Here is an 18,338-nt window from a genome sequence, read left to right on the forward strand (position 1 = left end):
TTGTCTTGGTTTTGAGCGTTTGATGTGCCTTCGTTATAAGGTATAATGGGTTCTGATTGTGGAGACAGAGTTTGTGTAGTGGCTTCAGGTGCAGTTGTTGCATGGGGTACAAGAGGAGTAAACGGAGTAATGGTAAGCGACGAGTCTCCCCCCCCTGCGTCTTGTACTTCTTGCAATTCTTCGTAAGGGTTGGTACTGCTCCCACTGACCTTGAAATCCTCCAGGAATGCATCACGCTTGGTTTCAACAATACGGGTGACATGGGAAGGACAATAGAAACGATAACCCTTTGAATGATCAGGATACCCGATAAAGAAACAGGTAACTGTTTTAGGGTCAAGTTTCCTTAGGAAAGGATTATAGAGTTTTGCTTCAGCAATGCAGCCCCATACTTTCATATATTTAAGACTCGGTTTCCTTCATGTCCAAAGTTCATAAGGAGTTTTAGGGACAGCCTTAGAAGGAACTCTATTAAGTATATGAACAGTTGTTTTTAATGCTTCAGTCCAGAGGAATAATGGTAAATTAGTGTTGGCTAACATACTGCGCACCATGTTCATAAGGGTACAATTTCTTCGTTCAGCGACACCGTTCTGCTGAGGTGTACCAGGCATGGTGTATTAGTTCACAATCCCATGGCCCTTACAAAACTCATAAAATGGACCAGGAGCTTGACCCACATCAGTATGTCTTCCATAATATTCACCGCCTCTATCTGATCTCACAACTTTAATCTGACGATCTAATTGCTTTTCAACTTCAGCTTTATAATCTTTAAAAGTTGCAAGAGATTCAGACTTTTCCTTAATAAGATACAAGTACATGTAACGAGAATAATCATCAATGAAAGTGATAAATGAAGTATGTCCGGTTATGCCAGCGATTTGGTAAGGACCACTAATGTCAGTGTGAATGAGTTCTAATAAATTAGAACTCCTAGTGGCACCTTTCTTATTCGCTGATGTCATTTTGCCTTTAAGACATTTGACACATGTTCCAAAATCAGTGAAATCGAGAGGAGGTAAGACTTCATCCTTTACGAGACGATTTAATCGTTCTCTTGAGATGTGGCCTAAACATTGATGCCACAACATAGATGAAGTCTCTAAGTCTCGTTTCTTTTCCATCTTTGTGAGTGATTCATTAATATTATATGACAACAAAGATTTGGAAAAATTATCATCTAGTTCTAATCTATAGAGACCACCATCCAGAATGCCAGTACAATAAACAATGGAATCATAGAAAATAGAGAGTTTGCGATAACCATGAGAAACAACAAAACCGTCCATGTCTAACTTGGGTCCTGATACAAGGTTCCGAGTTACCTCAGGAACATATAAGGTATCATAAAGTTTAATACATAAACTAGATTTCAAAAATAATTGTAATGTTCCTATGGCCTTCACTTCTAATTCCCGATCATCCCCAACTTTAAGTGTTCTTTGGTTTCTTCCCAGCTTCCGAATTAAAAGGAATCCCTGAGTAGAGTTAGCTACATGAACCATAGAACCAGAATCAAACCACCAAGAATTAGCAGGAACATTTAAATTAAAGGACTCAAGTATCATGAAAAAATCGTTACCTTTCTTAGCCAGCCACTCCTTGAAGTCAGGGCATTCCTTTTGCTTATGTCTTGTTTTCTTACAGAACTTGCAATAGGGTTTGCCTAAGGAGCTCTTAGAGCTGGAAGGTGCACTTGTATTAGGATTTGGCTTTTGGACCTTGGAAGCATCCTTTCGATGAAAATTGTTCTTCCTCTTCTTAGAGTTGGAGGTGGTGAAGTTAGCAACATCAGTAGTGCGATCCATCTTCATACGCTCTTCCTCCTGTACGCACATAGCGACCAGCTCACTCATCGTCCATTTGTCCTTCTGAGTGTTGTAATTGATCTTGAATGCTTCATAGGACGAAGGAAGCAAAGTGATGATGAAGTGAACAAGAAAACCATCACTGATTTCCATCTCTAGCCCTTTCAGCTTATTGGCCATGTCATGCATCATCATGATGTGTTCGCGAATGCCGCTCCTCCCATCATACTTAGTCGTCACCAGCTTGAGGATAAGAGTGCTAGCGTGTGCTTTTGATGTTCCTTTGAATTGAGCCTCCACAGAAGCCAGGTAGGTTTTAGCATCCTCAGAATCAGGAATAGCGCCTTTAATAGCATTGTGAATGGATTGCTTCATGAACATGAGAGACATGCGGTTACACCTAGTCCATTTTTCATGAACTATCTGCTCAGCAGCAGTACTTTGAGTGGTAAGGTCCGTTGGCTTATTATCTCTAAGAGCATAATCGAAATCTAGCAATCCTAGTGTAAGCATGAGGGCATCCTTCCATTCAGCAAAGTTATCACCAGTCAAAGGTGGAATCCCGCAATTGGGTCCTGATAGTGGAAATAAGATGAGCAAGTTATGATACTAAGAAAGAAGTCCTAATGTGATCTAAGGGCATGTTATACTAAGGCAGGCATAAATAATGACCATTTTAATTATGAAGCTGTGATATTTTCTATTACTAACATCAAAATAATAGACTTAGTTAAAAAATTCTACTTAAACGAAAACAAATCAGCTTTGGCCAGAAGTGTAATCATTTAAGTATGTGTGCAAAGTAATCGTGACAAATCAGCTTTTGCCAGAAATGAGACAGTCACTTTAGTTATGCACTTGTCAAGCATGCTAAACATAAATGAATTAAATCAGCTTTGGCCAGAATTAAGACATTTCACGTTTGTAATGCATACTCAACATAGCTTTTATAATACTTGAACAATAAATAGATGTATTAAATCAGCTTTGGACAGAAATGATACATCAGAAGCTCATTCAAGTAAAGCTATTTTGGTTTTGTAAAAAAAAAATCTGTTTCTGATTAGTTAATTAAGTGTTAACAAAACCAAGTATTTAATAGCTGAAATTTAGTTCACATCAAACAGCCTAAGGTAATGAGGTTTTGAGTGAGGTCTCGAGTCAGGTCTCGAGTTAGGTCTCGACTGAGTTATGAGATCTCGAGTCAGTTATGAGGTCTCGAGTCGCAAACTTTGTCTTGAGTCGGAACCATGGTCTCGACTACTGTATTTTATGAGATCTCGAGTCATAATGAGGTCTCGAGTCGCAACCACGGTCTCGAGTTGTGAAGATTGAAGCCCTTTGTTGAAATCTCAGTGGTCTCGAGTCGAGACTGTTGTCTCGAGTTGTAAAGTTCTGAGAACCTGATGATTTCGAGTCGAGACCTTATGGTCTCGAGTCGAGACTGATGGTCTCGAGTCGTAATCTAATGGTCTCGAGCCCACTGTTAATAGCTGTTTATTGTGATGATAACTGAAAACTCGAAATTTTAGGGATTGTGGGATAGTGTTTCCTGTTTTATTGTTGATCTAAACTTATCAAAAGATTTCAAAAATTATAACTGATTATCTATTAATGGTTTTCGAAGATTTTAATAGATAAAATTCAGATCAAAATCAGTAAAAACACCCACTAATCCAAATTATATTCCAAACTTAAGGAATTTTCGAGTTTTCCTTATAACAAAAAATGAACCCTAGAAAATTTAAACATAATTCTGGGATCCAAAACCTTAAATTTTAAGACTTCTATTAACAGATTTCAGATATTAATTTACCCATTATGGTTTCGGGTGACATGATTAAGCACCCTTTCTTAAAACACTGATTTCGGCACAAGTAAAACCGAAAACAGTCGTGATGTATATGGCTTTAAAACTTTTTGTTTTCAAGATTATGATCCCAGAATGATGGATACGAAAACAGAACTGATTTATCAACACATGCTCTGATACCACATGTTGATCAGTTCTGTTTAAACATAATGGAAAACATGAATAACATAACTGTTACAGCATAGAATCCAGTCAGAGATGCAGCCATTGAGTTCGACATACTTGTCAGGATGATCTGGTTCCTCCTTAGGGTGTAAAGTTATGATGGTGATGAACCAAAACAAGGGATGGTTTCGGTTATGGAGAGAGAGCCGAGAATGATGTTATGAGGGTTGTGTAAAAGTCTAATCGTCTAACCCTTAAACTCTATAATAATCTTCTTATATATACACCCAAGAGGAAACCTAATTAGTTAATAAGGGTAATATGGTCCATCAACAATTACCAACTAATTATTAATAGGTTATTAATATATTTTGATCTATATAATATAAATGATTATAATGGCTACAAGATTAAATATTATAACAATAATATATTTAATCTCACATCGATGCATGCTCAAATTCGTGATCATCTAAGCTTACCAATCAAGAGGTATGTTGTAAAATTTGAGTTGATGAATTTCATGTGAAGAGGAACTTGGAGGTAATAACCTTGAGTTCAATATTATTGTTAGTTTGGTGAAATGGGTAATATATGGATGTTCACACTAACATACTTGCTAGAATATGTGAAAAACTTAAACTATTTATATATTTAAGTATATACTCATTCATAAAGTAGGTTTTTGTGATATGATGAAATTTGTATTGTTTTGATGTCCATGATTATCTTACTTGCTTGTATGTGTAAGATACTTGAACAAATTAGATATTCGAGTAAATGTTCAAATATGTCATGAAGTAAGTTTTGATGTCATGATATTGATATGATCATCATGTTTACTAGTTATGTGAGAAACTGAATAGTTCGGATGTTAGGATGAATGTCCAGTTGTATGATGAAATGGGTTTTTGCATAAGAGATGAAAACCCAAATTTTAGTATGATTGTTTGATGAATTAGCATACGATGACTAAAAACTGTGTTAAGATGATGTTAATAATCATATGAACTTGTTGAAATGAAAGAAAATAGATGAACTGGTTGAGGAATTTAGTTAAAATGGTGTCCTAAATATGATGCCCACCAAATGTTTGATAAAGTGCCTAAATGGGGTTTATTGATCTTGTTAATGCAAATACGTGTCAATTGGCAGTATAATAGATTCGAATGTGAAATATGGTATCAAAGTCCATAAGGATGATAGTCATGGGATTCATGACTAATCTAACCATCTTGTAGATATTGTATTATAGTTTGACTCTTGACAAGCTAGGTAGAAGCTTGTAATGGAATGGGTCAAGCAGAACAAATGCGCGAGAAAGGATGAACGGACACAAAGTAAGTAAAGCTTACACCTCTTAAATATAATCTTTACTTGTGTAATCAGTTAAGAACAATATGAACTTTTGAAATAAGATGTTCTGACACGAACCGATGCGGGTCGAATGAATAAAATGGGAAGTTTCCATATATTGATGGTAAAAATGAATTTTTGGTAATAAACACTTCGTGATGCGAGCCAAAACGTGTCAAACAAGAAAAAAATGAGTTTTGGTGAAAAACACTTGCTGACGCGAACCAAAACGGGTCAAACAAGAAAAAAAAATGAGTTATGGGCATGCGGGTCAAATGGTGATCACCATTTGAACCCGATATTTAATGCTTTGTTTGTTAAGTTTCATGCTTACAGGTTAGATGTATGGCCATGATTTACCACAAGTTAGAAAATAGAATCGCAAGTATTGCTAACGGGTCATTGCTTTGACCCGCGCTAAGTTTGTGTAGTGGTCATGCTCTCTGTGAGGGCTTGCGATACGACTAAAGTTGGTTGAGTCAAGGGTGGAGATTAGATCACCTCAAGTGAGGTATGTCTAGTATTTGGGTTAAACGACCATTAAAGCCAAGACATGTTCATGATGCGAAAATACGACTAAATGACTTAAAAACACTAGACTATTGGAAAAGTTTTATGTTCTAAGAGACATAATAAATTTAAATGGGTTAAGTGCCCACTAGTTTTAAAAATAAGCTTTTAATAGCCCTTCGGTTGTAAAAAGACTAAATTTGACTAAGACGCCCCCGAATGATAAATTGGGAAAAATATCTTTAAGGGTAGATTAAAAATGAGTCTTATATTTGGGTTGATTTTTCTTGTAACGTAAAAGTGGGAGGCGCAAGTTTTTTGGCTTAAAGCCTCCTAAAGGGTCGTTTTGCGTAAAATGCTATACCGGAAGATAATAATGAGATGTTAAGGTTTTCCTAGTGTAACCAGCTATAATTAAAGTTGTTGTTGATATAAATGATGAAAATATTTATAAGAAAGCAGGAGGCATGATTTAGAATGCGAAATGCCTTCTAACGGGTTGGTTGGGTAAATAACTACTAACCAAACGAATGATTTAAAAAGCTAAAGGATCTGGGTTCGGGTCATGGGTTTGAACCTATATTTATGGGGGGAAGTTCTAAACGTGATAAACTTGAAGTTGGGTCAAGTTCGGTGTAAAAATGGTGAAATTTTGGCAAAAATCTGTGCAGGGGTCAAAACTGCGAGTTCTGGAAACATGCTGGAAACAGCTCCTCTTCGCGCCACACGTAGGGACATGTGTGCTCCATCGCGTGGCGCGATGGAGCCCTGTTTCCACAAACTTGTTTCTCTTCGTTGTTTTAAATCGCGTTGACCTTTTAACTTAAACACTAATGGTTTTTAGTGTTTATGATAGGTTTTCTCTAAGGCGGGAACGAGATAGAAGGACGACCAAGCATGCGAAGAACCGAACACTCCGAAACGGCCATTTCCGCAGGAGCGTCTTTCGGGAAAGCTTAAGCTATGATCACGTGTGACAAAGTTTTATGTGTTGAAACCTTATTGTTTTTGGCAGTAACTTATTTGTGTAATAACCCGTTAAGTTGGTTTGTCCGGGTTATACACGATTACGGATTAGAGTGTTACATTTAGAGTATCTATCATGTCATCAATAAATTACCACCAGTTTACAAATACAAAAAAATTACAGAGAATTCACGCATGCGTTGAATTTTTCCGTTAAACAAACATTTTATTAATCATACGCGATTAAAATGTGATAACCGCCCTCTACCATTGGGTCTAATATAAGGTGATACATGACACATTAGTCGTGCAACAATGGACTATATCGATTTTTTTCTCCAAAATACCATAAGGCTATATGGTGTGGATTTGTGTCCACTTCCACATCAATGCTTTGGCTGCTTGCGCACTGTCTCGGGGGCGCCAAAGGGGGGAGGGCATAGTTAAATCCGTTAAAGCCTTAACATGCACTATAGGCATATGTATATAGAGAGAGAGAAGAGGGTGAGATAGATATAGATATAGATATAGAGAGAATGATTTTATTTTTTAACCAATCATGTGGTGCCATCTCAACACCTCCGTATTTATTAAAAGTGGATTAATGAGGACCTCACTGCCTACGTAACTGTGACGTGACGCTTTAACTCGCGCTACAAGCTATAACATTGATGCTAGTATCTTAATTCTTGTTATGTATTTTTTTTCTTAACTAAAGTATACCGTTTAAATCTAGGGTTTCTCTCCATCACTTTCTCAACATGCTTGCTTCCCCATTCCAACTATAAATACGACTTTCTCCTTCTCACAAACCCTCTGCCTCCTCACTATCTCATCACCTCAAACTTCAAAGCTTCAAAGTTTGCAGAAATGGCCGTTACTTTCTCCGATCTGCACACCGAGGCCGGCCTCAAGTCTCTCGAATCCTTCCTCTCCGGAAAAACCTACATCTCCGGGTCTGTATCTATCGTTTTGTTCAATACTCGATGTGTTTTGGACCTTTGGTTTGAATCTGGTTTTAATATTGTGTTTTGTGTTGCAGAAATCAAATTACGAAGGATGATGTGAAGGTTTACGCTGCTGTATCTGAGAAACCTAGTGCAGATCTCTATCCTTCTGCTAGCAAGTGGTACGATTGCGTTGCAGAGAAGCTTTCATCAAGGTTTGTGCCAATTGATGTTGTTCGTATTTTGATTTGAGAGTTATTTGTGTTATAATGCGATTTGTATATACTTTTGTGTGATTAGTGTAATATTAACGGCATTTATATAGTTATATAGCTGTTTTATTATTATTATTTGTATGTTATTGGTATAAGGTTTAGTTTGGGCATTGATATAGTTTTGCTAGAATTAGTAAATCCTGATGTGTGGTGAGTCTTAAATTGGTGATCTTACCTACGGCTTTTAGTCAAAATTGGCTTATTATTGTAGAAGGTTTTTGGTAGCACGAATTGCTTGTTTGAAACACTGTGGTGAGGATAGGGGGTTTGGGGCCAAGAAGTAGTTATTCTGAAATATTAGGCATAGTTGTCAATAGCGATCGCTATAGTGCGCTATGTAGCGTATAGGTATAGTGTCGCTATTGGGATTGTATCGATGGATAGCGAGAATAGCGACACCTTGTTTTTTATTTTAATAGGACCTATATGGATCTGATAAAATTCAAACGCAGAAACAGGGATATGAATCTAATCAATGTATATGATTTAGTCAAGATCCTTATAATTGAGATGAATAAAAAAGGGTTTTCAGATTCAAGGGTTTTAAATGATGAATTGATGATCAATTGACTTGACTCAAATCAGACAAAAACTTTACCTTGCCGACTAAGAAAACCTTCAAGATTGATAAAGAATATGATGGTGGTTGAGCGCAAATCTGATTTCATGTCTGCTGTAGAGGCAGATGAACCTAAACGCGCCGCCGGACTTCCTCTTGTCGTCGTCTTCTTCAGCCTCAGGAATCGCCCCAGCCGTCTCCTTTCCTCTTCGTCTACACCAAAGACACACTGTCTCTCGGTCGCGTGAATCCTCTGGCCAATCTCATCAATGAATGCGCTTTGCCCTTTCCATCACCACGGTGGTCTGGCGGTGGATGATTGTGTTGAAGCCGTCTGAGTGTTTTGATGAGAGAGAAAGCAGGGTTTAAGGTTTTATACGGTAGACAATATCAACATAGTAACGACGTTACCGTTAAGTAACTATTCATCAGTTATGTGTTGAATTAATATATATATATGAATAGCAATTAAATATAGCTATAAAATAGCTGGATTTTAGGTTTTTGTTAAATATACATGTAAAATAGCATATATACCAGGGTATTTTGATATAATATACATATATATTTTAAATTTTTTTTTTCTAGTGTGCCGCTATTTATAAAATAGTTGTCCGCTATTTATCGCTAGTAGCATATAGGTACCTTAGGGGAGGGGGGGGGGTGGTCACTAGTGATAGAATTCTATCACTCCCAATATCCAATCAACTCATGCCATGTCATCACCCAATATTCTATCACTAGTGATAGAATTGTAGTGGGGGTGGTATCACTAGTGATGGGATTCCAATCTACAAGTATTAATACACAATGTACAAGTCATACACATTCATTCATCAATATGTTCAACGCGTGATAATATCAACGCGTCAAAACTATCACTCGTGATATGGGTGGTGGCGGCGGTGTTAGTGATACATCAACAAGTGATGGGGAGTCCATAACGGACCGCCCCCTCCCTCCTTATTGCTATTTGTCACTTCCCCATTAAGAAGTATGCGGTGAAGTCATGTAACTAATTCGATATCTATTGCAAACTGTGAGATAATCACGTGTAGCATAATGTTGTATAGTTGTGATGCATTATGGAGTTATCTTGGTTTTAAAAAGCGTGAGGCGCTCTGAGATGTTAAGACCTTGAAAATGTGAGGTGCACGCTTTATGTACGCGAGGCAATAGATAAACTTAATGTACAACAAAAGTCTGTATCTTTTTAATTTTTTTACATATCAGCCTTTTTATCAAGTAAATCACTTGTATTCTCTTCACCTCTTTGATTGTTTCTACACATCATCCTTCTACAGACCCCAATTTTGACCATTGAAAAATTTTGACGTGCTGCTCCACGGCCCTGAGGTGTTTTCCCGAGCGCCTCAAGCCTGAGAAGCGAGCCCTTTTTTAAAACCAAGCGTTTTATACAGTTTGAAACCAAGGAGTTCTTTTTGGATTTCTTTATTGGTTCCATCAATTGAGACGGTTTTATTTATATTAGACAGAACAGAAAAGATATCCTTTTTCTTATCTTTTGATTATTAATGTAGTTTTCCTGGTAAAGCAACTGGAGTTGGAATTTCTGCTCAAGCTCCATCAGCAGAAGCTGCTCCTGTTAAGGAAACTGCGAAGGTGTGTATGGATGTTTGCCATTTCTGTTTTTTTCTTTTGTAATTCGGGTTATAACATAGGGTTTCTATAGTTTGTTTTAAATGTTATTAATAAGGCAAAAGTGAAAGTGCACCAATTTTAACGTTATTTTACTAATTTCGTGAAAATAATGTTAAAAGAGGGGGATGGTTAATCATGCATCATGTGGTGGTGTTGATAGCCGAAAGACAAGGGAGTACATGCACTAATTGGCCTTTGTCTTAATTTCCGATTGTTATGTGCCTTATGTCCAAAGTCTGATACAAAACTACCATCGAGCCGGGGGGTCTCACTGGAAGCAGCCTCTCTATTCCTACGGGGTAGAGGTAAGGCTGTCTACATCTTACCCTCCTCAGATCCTACCTTAGCTTTGCTATTGGTGGGATTTACTGAGTATGATGATTATGATTTTTATAGTTTATTTTTAAATTCAACTTACTGAACTCTATCTAGCATGGGGGTGTTTTGTCAACTTTTTAGTGTTCTTAAACTTCTCTTTATTATCTCAGGAAGCTGATGCTGCTGACGATGATGACGACCTTGATCTCTTTGGTGATGAGACAGAGGAGGAAAAGAAGGCAGCCGAAGAACGCGATCAAGCAAAAGCATCAGCAAAGAAGAAAGAAAGTGAGTTTATTGCATATATCATAGTATCACTCAAGTTTAATGATCTGAAATTGCTGCGTGATAATTAACAGCCATGTGATTTTGATTTACTTTTTAGGTGGCAAGTCATCGGTTCTTATGGACGTAAAGCCATGGGATGATGAAACCGACATGAAGAAACTGGAGGAGGCTGTCCGCAGTGTCGAAATGCCCGGCCTTTTGTGGGGTGCATGTACGGTTTTATCTTTTAACCTCGTATTTTTTTAATTTAGTTCTTTTGTGACCAATGATTGATGTCATTGTTGGTACTGTTATTTTACAGCAAAACTTGTTCCAGTCGGTTATGGGATCAAGAAATTGACGATCATGCTGACAATTGTGGATGATCTTGTTTCTGTGGATTCTCTCATAGAGGAGCGTCTTACTGTCGAGCCCATTAACGAATACGTTCAGAGCTGTGACATTGTTGCCTTCAACAAAATCTAGAGGTTTTGTTTATCTTGTTCGAATCGGCAAATTTTACTTGGATGTGGTGGTGGTGGTGGTTGATCATTTTGTTTTGGCTTTTGTTTGTTTTATGGTCGTAACTCAGTACTAATATATTCATCAATCACAAAGCTTTCATGGCTTGTTTTTGAGATGTTGAGTTACTTGGTTAGATTGGGTAGATTGAAATTCACTTTTTGGGGTGGAAGGGGTGCTCAAACACATGGGTAGTGTTAAATTCTTCACCTAGCCAATCAATAGCCAATCAATACATGTGATGTCAACTCCCCTCTTCACTCTCATTTTATAGTTAAACACTAGGGAGTCAATTTCCTTTTTTTCTTTTGTATTTCTATAAATTATGCATTAATAAATAAAACATATTTTAAACAAAATAAAATTACATTTGATTGATTAAAGAAAGACATTAAATTAAAATAAAATGACATTAAGATATAAAAAGACATTCTAAAACTAAAAGTAATTTAACTATTTGCAGTCGGAATCCCAAAAAGTATGGTAAATCTTGTTCTCGAAGATGCTCCACGAGATCATATTTTAGGGGGTGTTTGTTTTTTTGTAAAAAGCTCTTCAGAACCTTTTATGTTTGCTCCACACAGACCACGCGTAGACTTTTGAGTCTACAGTGTGTTTGTTTTCTCGAAGACCTTTCATTAAAAATGGTCTGCGAGACCTCTTCTTGGGGCAAATATTGACTCCCCTCTTCAAGCCTCTTCTCCTCTCCTGTTCCATTTCATAACACAAATCCTCAACCCTAACATCTTCTCCTCCACCCCTTCCTCCTCTCATCCGTCACCACCACATCTCTGCCACCACCACGTTGCCGTCGTCACCTCCCAGCCATCTTATTCACGGTGCTGCCCTTTCCCCCCAATTTTGTTACCCACAACAGCTTCCCCAACTCGAATCTTGTCATCCTTCTTTCCAAATATCGGTTACACGAGTCTAAACAAGCAACTGCAGCTTAATCGGTTGTGGGTTTTTAGTATTCGTTTAAAGATCACCGGTGCACACCAGGTGTTTGTGAAATGTCCCCTGTGAAGTCGCCTGGAGAGTTTTGTGATCTGGGTGTTGGGAAACAAGATAAGGTGAGTCTCTTTAATAGGTTGCTTGAAAGCCCCAAATTTGTTGATGAAATTAGGGTTTATCTTTAGTAGTTTTTGTTGGTTAAATTGAGGAATCCTAAATCTTGTTGATAAAATTTGGGTATGTATTATCAATTTAATATTTATAATAGCCTGCAAGAAAACCTTGAATCTTGTTGTTCAAATTGAGGAGTTTAGTTGGTCATATGTGAATGATTTGAGTTAAAATCTTGAAGATGAAAAAATAAACAGTCTTCTACTTATAGACTGTAGAGGTTTGGTCCACCTCTTCTCGTGCAGATGTTTGCAGATGTGGTCCGCAGACTGCAGACCTTTTGCATCTGAAAAAACAAACACCACCTTAGTCTCCAATGCGTATCTTCATCAATGAGCTCGTTATAAACAATATCATCGAAAACGGGCTCCACTGGATGATCCCGAATATGTACCGGTGCAATCGCGTTTCCGTCGTCTTTTAAAATCATGTTATGTATTATGCACGTGTTTACACTCATAGCACACATTGGTCGATTACATATGCCCCATTTTGACTTTAAAACACCAAAAACCCGTTCCACGTTTTTTTTGCCGCCTTGTGTTGCCTCTTAAACTTCTTTTCTTTCACAATGTGAGGATACGAAAATGATTTCACAAACACGGACCAAGTAGGGTAGATTCCATCGTTAAGATAGTATCCACGCTTGTACAAGTGATTGTTCACGTAAAATATCTATTTTGGTGCAGTTCCATTTCGTTGAGTAAGAAATAACGAAGATTGTTGGAGCACGTTGATGTCCTTCTGTGAACCTGGTGGACCACAAAACGCATGTTAAATCCACAAATCTTGAGAGGCCACCGCTTCGAGCATAATTGTCGGGTACTTGTGACCCACCTCATATATTGGTCCCGCAACTCTGTTGGACACATTCTCTAAACAAAATGTGTACAATCAAGACTACCCAACATCTTAGGAAGGTGATGTTTCTCCTCATGATCTTGGTACAAAAGCGCAACATCGTGACTTGTTGGTATACGTAAGAACTCGGAAGCGTATAAATTACATACTGTTTCACAAAAATATTCTAGACAGTCACGGGAAGTCCTTTCGGCCATATTTCAATACTCGTCATTCTCGTCTGGAGGGTTACCGGTTGCAAGTTGTTTTATCGCCGATGTAACTTTTTGCAACGGTGTAAAACTCTTCCTCATTCTTCCATCCACGTCCTTTTGAAACCAATCTTTTTGACATACGAAACCTATGGCGAAAAACTTCTTCATTGAATTTGGGCTCCTCGACAAAATAAGGGTCTCGTGGCCTTTCTCTCGATCTCGACAGGCAACTTTCTTTTTCTAGATGTGTCTGTGTCTTCTAGTGCGACTGCTTCATCAATAAGATTTTGGAAAAAAATTAAGCTGCTATCGCTTGAGGAAGAATCATCGTCTTCACCAATATTGAATGGAATGAATAGTGGTATTTCATCCGCCATATTTTAGAAAATAGGGTTAGATTTTTGGAATGTAAAAGAAAGGATTTGGTTGATAGACGTTTGAATTGAGAAGTGAAGTGAAAAATGGTGTTGTTATAAAGAAAAGTTGTAATTTTTTTATTTAAATGATATAACGGCTAGTTTGCAATGGTTTTTTTTCACTCGATGACTAGTCACAGTGCGACCCATTCACCAATCACCGAAGGTCCATTTGACAATGTTCCGTCGTACCAAATGACTAAATCCTAGTGACGTGCGACTAGCCGGACACAAAAGCACTCCCACAGGGTCTTGGGGACCAGGAGTGGAGTTTGCCCACACTTAATAGATCTATCCAATTGTTCCACGGTCTGTAATGTGACTAATGGCTACTAATGTATACACTTATTCGCACAAGATCTAGTTGATTTCACTCCATAACTATCATACCATTGTATAAACATGTATCCCCCCCCCCCCCCGAATTTTAAAAACAAAATATTTAAAAGAGGGGTCGTGAAACTCACAGTTTGCGTTTCGTGCAATTATTCTAGCAATCTACTTTGTTTCCCTGAATTGTCTCTGACCTACAAGTGTCCTAATTCGTTAAGACACCTAGGTCAAATCGTTTGTTTCATGTACAAGTCTTTCACCAAATCCTTGTCAAGACTTAACCTTGTTTCGTTTGTTTAAAAACCCTTGTTTGTTTCAACACGTTGGTGGCTGATTATCCGAATGATCATATAAGTATATTATTACATATCTACACATATGCTAATATATACTTCTTCAACAACATCTAGGCGACGTTGAGGGGCTGTTGGTTCAGGATGCAGTAAAGGCAAGTGAGCTCCTGAAGATTAACAACACCCTCGATATCTCTCCTCTGACACATTGTACCGCTTAGGACCCGATGTGTGGCACCCGAGCAAAATCCGCAGCAATCTTGATTTTCTCACTTCACTCCTCTGTGCTTACTTATCAAATTTCAGGACGAAATTTATTTCAAGTTGGGGATGATGTGACAACCCGAACTTTCAAGGTTAGTAACGTTAGTCTTGTGATTCTAACTTCTCGTTATTTAATTCTCTTCAATGCGTTGCGTTGAACTTTCGGTGTGGTATTAACTTGGTTATTCTAACATGCTAGTATATTGGGCCAACACACACACATACTTGGGCCGGCTACAACCAAACACACGTATTTACCCAAATGATAGCTGGGTCGGCTACCATTATTAGTGTATAATGAGCCCACTTCTTATGGACTTTGCATATGTGGATTACCTAAACTTGTGTTATTTATTGGCCCGGTCTCACAAGCCCATACCGAACCAAGTCCACCTTAAAACCTGATTAAATTCTTGTTTACGTACAAGTTGTATAAGAATATTTGAATGTTTGCAAACCCTAACCAACCTCACGTCCCTCTTCCCTGATTGCGACGAGCAGTAGCAGAAACCCCCCCCCCCCGGTTCGAGATAGCACTTTGATCAGTCAAGTTCTGGTTAGTGATTCCGAATTATCGAATTTCATATTTGTGTGATAGTGTTTATGTGTGACAGTAAATGATTAGGGTAGGGTATGTTGTGTTCTTGCATGATAAACAATGTTTAAGGTTCATGACTTTGATTATGTATGCTGTAATGGATTAGATTATATATGTGTAAATTTATGATGTTATCTATGATTAATGAACATAGTCTTGAAATAGATAATTATGGCTGATAATTGGGTTACGCAAATTGTGGATTAGGGAATTGATTATAACGACACACTATATGGGTATGATGATCATGTGTGAGTAATATGTGAGTAATATTTGATTGATTATTATGTTTGGGTCAAATGGGTATGAGCCGAGAGATCCCTTCTGTTGTGATAATTTCATATGTATACGGTAGCATAGTTAATGAATAATGATGAATAATTATTGTGATCTGATCATACAAAGCAAACAAATGGCGAGTGTGACTTGATTATGTAATTGAACTAATAAACTCATGTAATTTGGTTTGGCCAATGTGATAGAAAGTTGCTGTTTGGGGATCTCGTGAGTGGGCTGGGAAAGACTGGGCCGGATAGTTAAGTGGCCGCATTAAACTTTACAAAACAAAATAGGTGGATTATATGAACATAAGTGTTTGAATGTATGTGTAGTTGATTGGGCCGAGGAGGGTTGCTTAGCAGCCACGAATAGAATGGGAGGGGGGTGACATGTTTGTGAATAACATCTATGTGATAGGTAGATTGTGAAGCACCCCGACTGTTATGTTATTTCATATTGCAACTATAGTTTGAAAGATTATTATGTGAATACCATTAGGTTGCATGTATAGCTAGGATGTAAATCACTAGTGTAGAGGCCTTTATGTTACATGAACAACTGTCAATACATGTATGAAACTAAGTGAGTGCCATTTGTGTGATAAATATATGTATATACACGGAACACTTAAGTAAGGGTTTACAAAACTAATTGTTATCGGTAACTACGATAAGGTTTGGTAGACCAACTTGGGATACGTGATTTAATCTACCGAGCAAATCTAAGGTGAGTTCATCTCTTGAGCATGCGTCCCGGTGGTTGGGACAGTCTTTGGGTATCCCTGAGAGGGATGGGTTTTTGGGTAAATCACTGGGTATTCCTGAGAGGAATACAACTATTGATTAATACGTGAATGTTAGATAATACACCTTTTCCTATCACTTTAAGTCCCATCTTATACCGAATAGTTACCGGGGAGGTAACGGGGTGTTAGCTGGTAGCGCTATTAGGCTTGGCAACCTCACACCGTACCTGCGAGGACAGGCGTGAACTAATGACCTTAAAACATGACCATTGCTCAGATAGGGGGCAATGGGGACGGGCAAAACAAACTGGTAGCCATCTTGTATGGTACTCGGGTTATTATCAACATTACATGCAATAAACTGAACTAAACACTTGGTAACTAACGTTTTCACAAACTATGAACTCACCAGCCTTGTCTGATACACTTGTTGCATGCTCGCAAGTCCTTAGATGTTTTGGATCTGGAACTTGCTGTCTGGAGTAGCTGGAGTGGTCATGGGTCGACCGAAGGGATTCATGTGATTGATTTCTTGATACTATACATTGGTTTTGAAACTGTTTAACTTTGGTATATCATTTGCTTCCGCTGAACATGTTGGTTTTCATTTAAACTTGTTGATGGTATTTTCATTAATAATGGGGATTTTCTTTATAAACTTGTATGGGTTCAATGTAATTAGTGGCTCGTTATTGGTACGTCACACGCCTAGCAGGGATATTTCCTAGGTGGTCTTTTGGGGGTGTGACACGATGAATGTAGCGAATGAGCGGGTCCCGTATTTTGGTACTCTTTTCGGCATCTCGATAATGCTATCATTGAAGATGGGCTCGCCAACCTCTTCTTTGATGTAGATCCCACATCTACACCGAATTGAGCCACCGAAATACCATACCAAGTACCACCACATCTGAATATAACCGCTTCATTATCGAACATGTCATTGATATCTTTCTTGAGGGCAAATGTGCTCAAGAATTCAAGGTCGAACTCATGAACCGATTGAAGTGGTGCCTCAAGAAAGACACAAGGGGTCCCGTCACTAGATTGTCATAGCGTTCCCTCTGCCCCACGGTATCCAAGGTGTTATAGCAAACTTGTCTTGGCAACTCTTCGTTGCGTGCTTTGAGTATTTCCATTCGCTTTTCGCACTATGCATGTTCTGTTTTGAATCTGAGTCATTTGTAGGGGGCCATTTTCATGTAAAGAACGATCATTTTAAACAGTCAAGTATCGTAAAAACTGAGAAAAATTGAGAAACAGAGGTCTGCACATGGCCTCGTGCCTCAAAGGCACGACCCTGCGTTGCATAATTTTCAGGGGGCACGACCCCGTGCCTCAGACGCACGTCCCCAAGTAAAGCTACTATTTTGCCAAAACTCCAACTCTTTCGAGCCGGCTTCGAAAAGTCCAAAAGTTTGGTCCCCTTTGTGCGGTATACCCTGAAAACAAACTTCAAGCATCAATTTCAAGTTACCAACCCTTTTTACCCTTTAATTTTAGTTTTTCGGTTAAGAACAAGGGTTTACTTAAAATCGGTTGAAAATTTCTGATTTTTACACAATGGTTTGATGATTTACTCCTTAAAACACTTATATTAACTACTACTAACAAGATTTAAGGAAAAAAATTCGGATTGACACGGGTTAAGTTCAAGAACCCTAGATTTTTGTGTTTTTAGTCCATTGCGTTTTAGAAAAAAAAAAAACACTTCCTTTTAGGTTTTTGTCTATCGCGTTTAAGAAAAACACATTTTTATGTATTTTTTTGGTCCAATGCGTTTCAGAAAAATACATTTTGAAATGTTTTTAGTCCATTGCATTTTAGGTAAAGCACATTTTTTTTAGTCCATTGCGTTTTAGAAAAAAAACCACTTGTTTGTGTTTTTTTTTCTATTGCGTTTTATGAAAAACACATTTTATGTGTTTTTTTGGTCTAATGCGTTTCAGAAAAACACATTTTGAAGTGTTTTTAGTCCATTGCGTTTTAGATAAAGCACATTTTGATTTTTTTAGTCCATTGCGTTTTAGAAAAAAAAAACACTTTTTTGTGTTTTTTT

At 37.9% G+C, this 18,338-nt stretch overlaps 1 protein-coding gene across 2 annotated transcripts; it reads left to right on the top strand.

Annotated features, from left to right (window-relative positions):
- Positions 1-7,345: 7,345 nt before the first annotated feature.
- On the top strand, positions 7,346-11,289 carry LOC110898441 (elongation factor 1-beta). 2 transcript variants are annotated; one of them, XM_022145227.2, is made up of 7 exons: positions 7,346-7,577; positions 7,664-7,783; positions 9,944-10,025; positions 10,553-10,670; positions 10,768-10,881; positions 10,972-11,151; positions 11,185-11,289. In XM_022145227.2, exons 1-6 carry the CDS (start codon positions 7,492-7,494, stop codon positions 11,133-11,135), a joined length of 684 nt encoding a protein of 227 aa, XP_022000919.1. In that variant the 5' UTR covers positions 7,346-7,491; the 3' UTR covers positions 11,136-11,151; positions 11,185-11,289. The 2 variants fall into 2 exon arrangements, with proteins under 2 accessions (XP_022000919.1, XP_022000918.1); XM_022145226.2 differs by having other exon boundaries at positions 10,972-11,289.
- The last annotated feature ends 7,049 nt before the right edge of the window (positions 11,290-18,338 follow it).

Source organism: Helianthus annuus, chromosome 13 (genome assembly GCF_002127325.2).
Source record: "Helianthus annuus cultivar XRQ/B chromosome 13, HanXRQr2.0-SUNRISE, whole genome shotgun sequence".
Taxonomy (NCBI): Eukaryota; Viridiplantae; Streptophyta; class Magnoliopsida; order Asterales; family Asteraceae; genus Helianthus; species Helianthus annuus.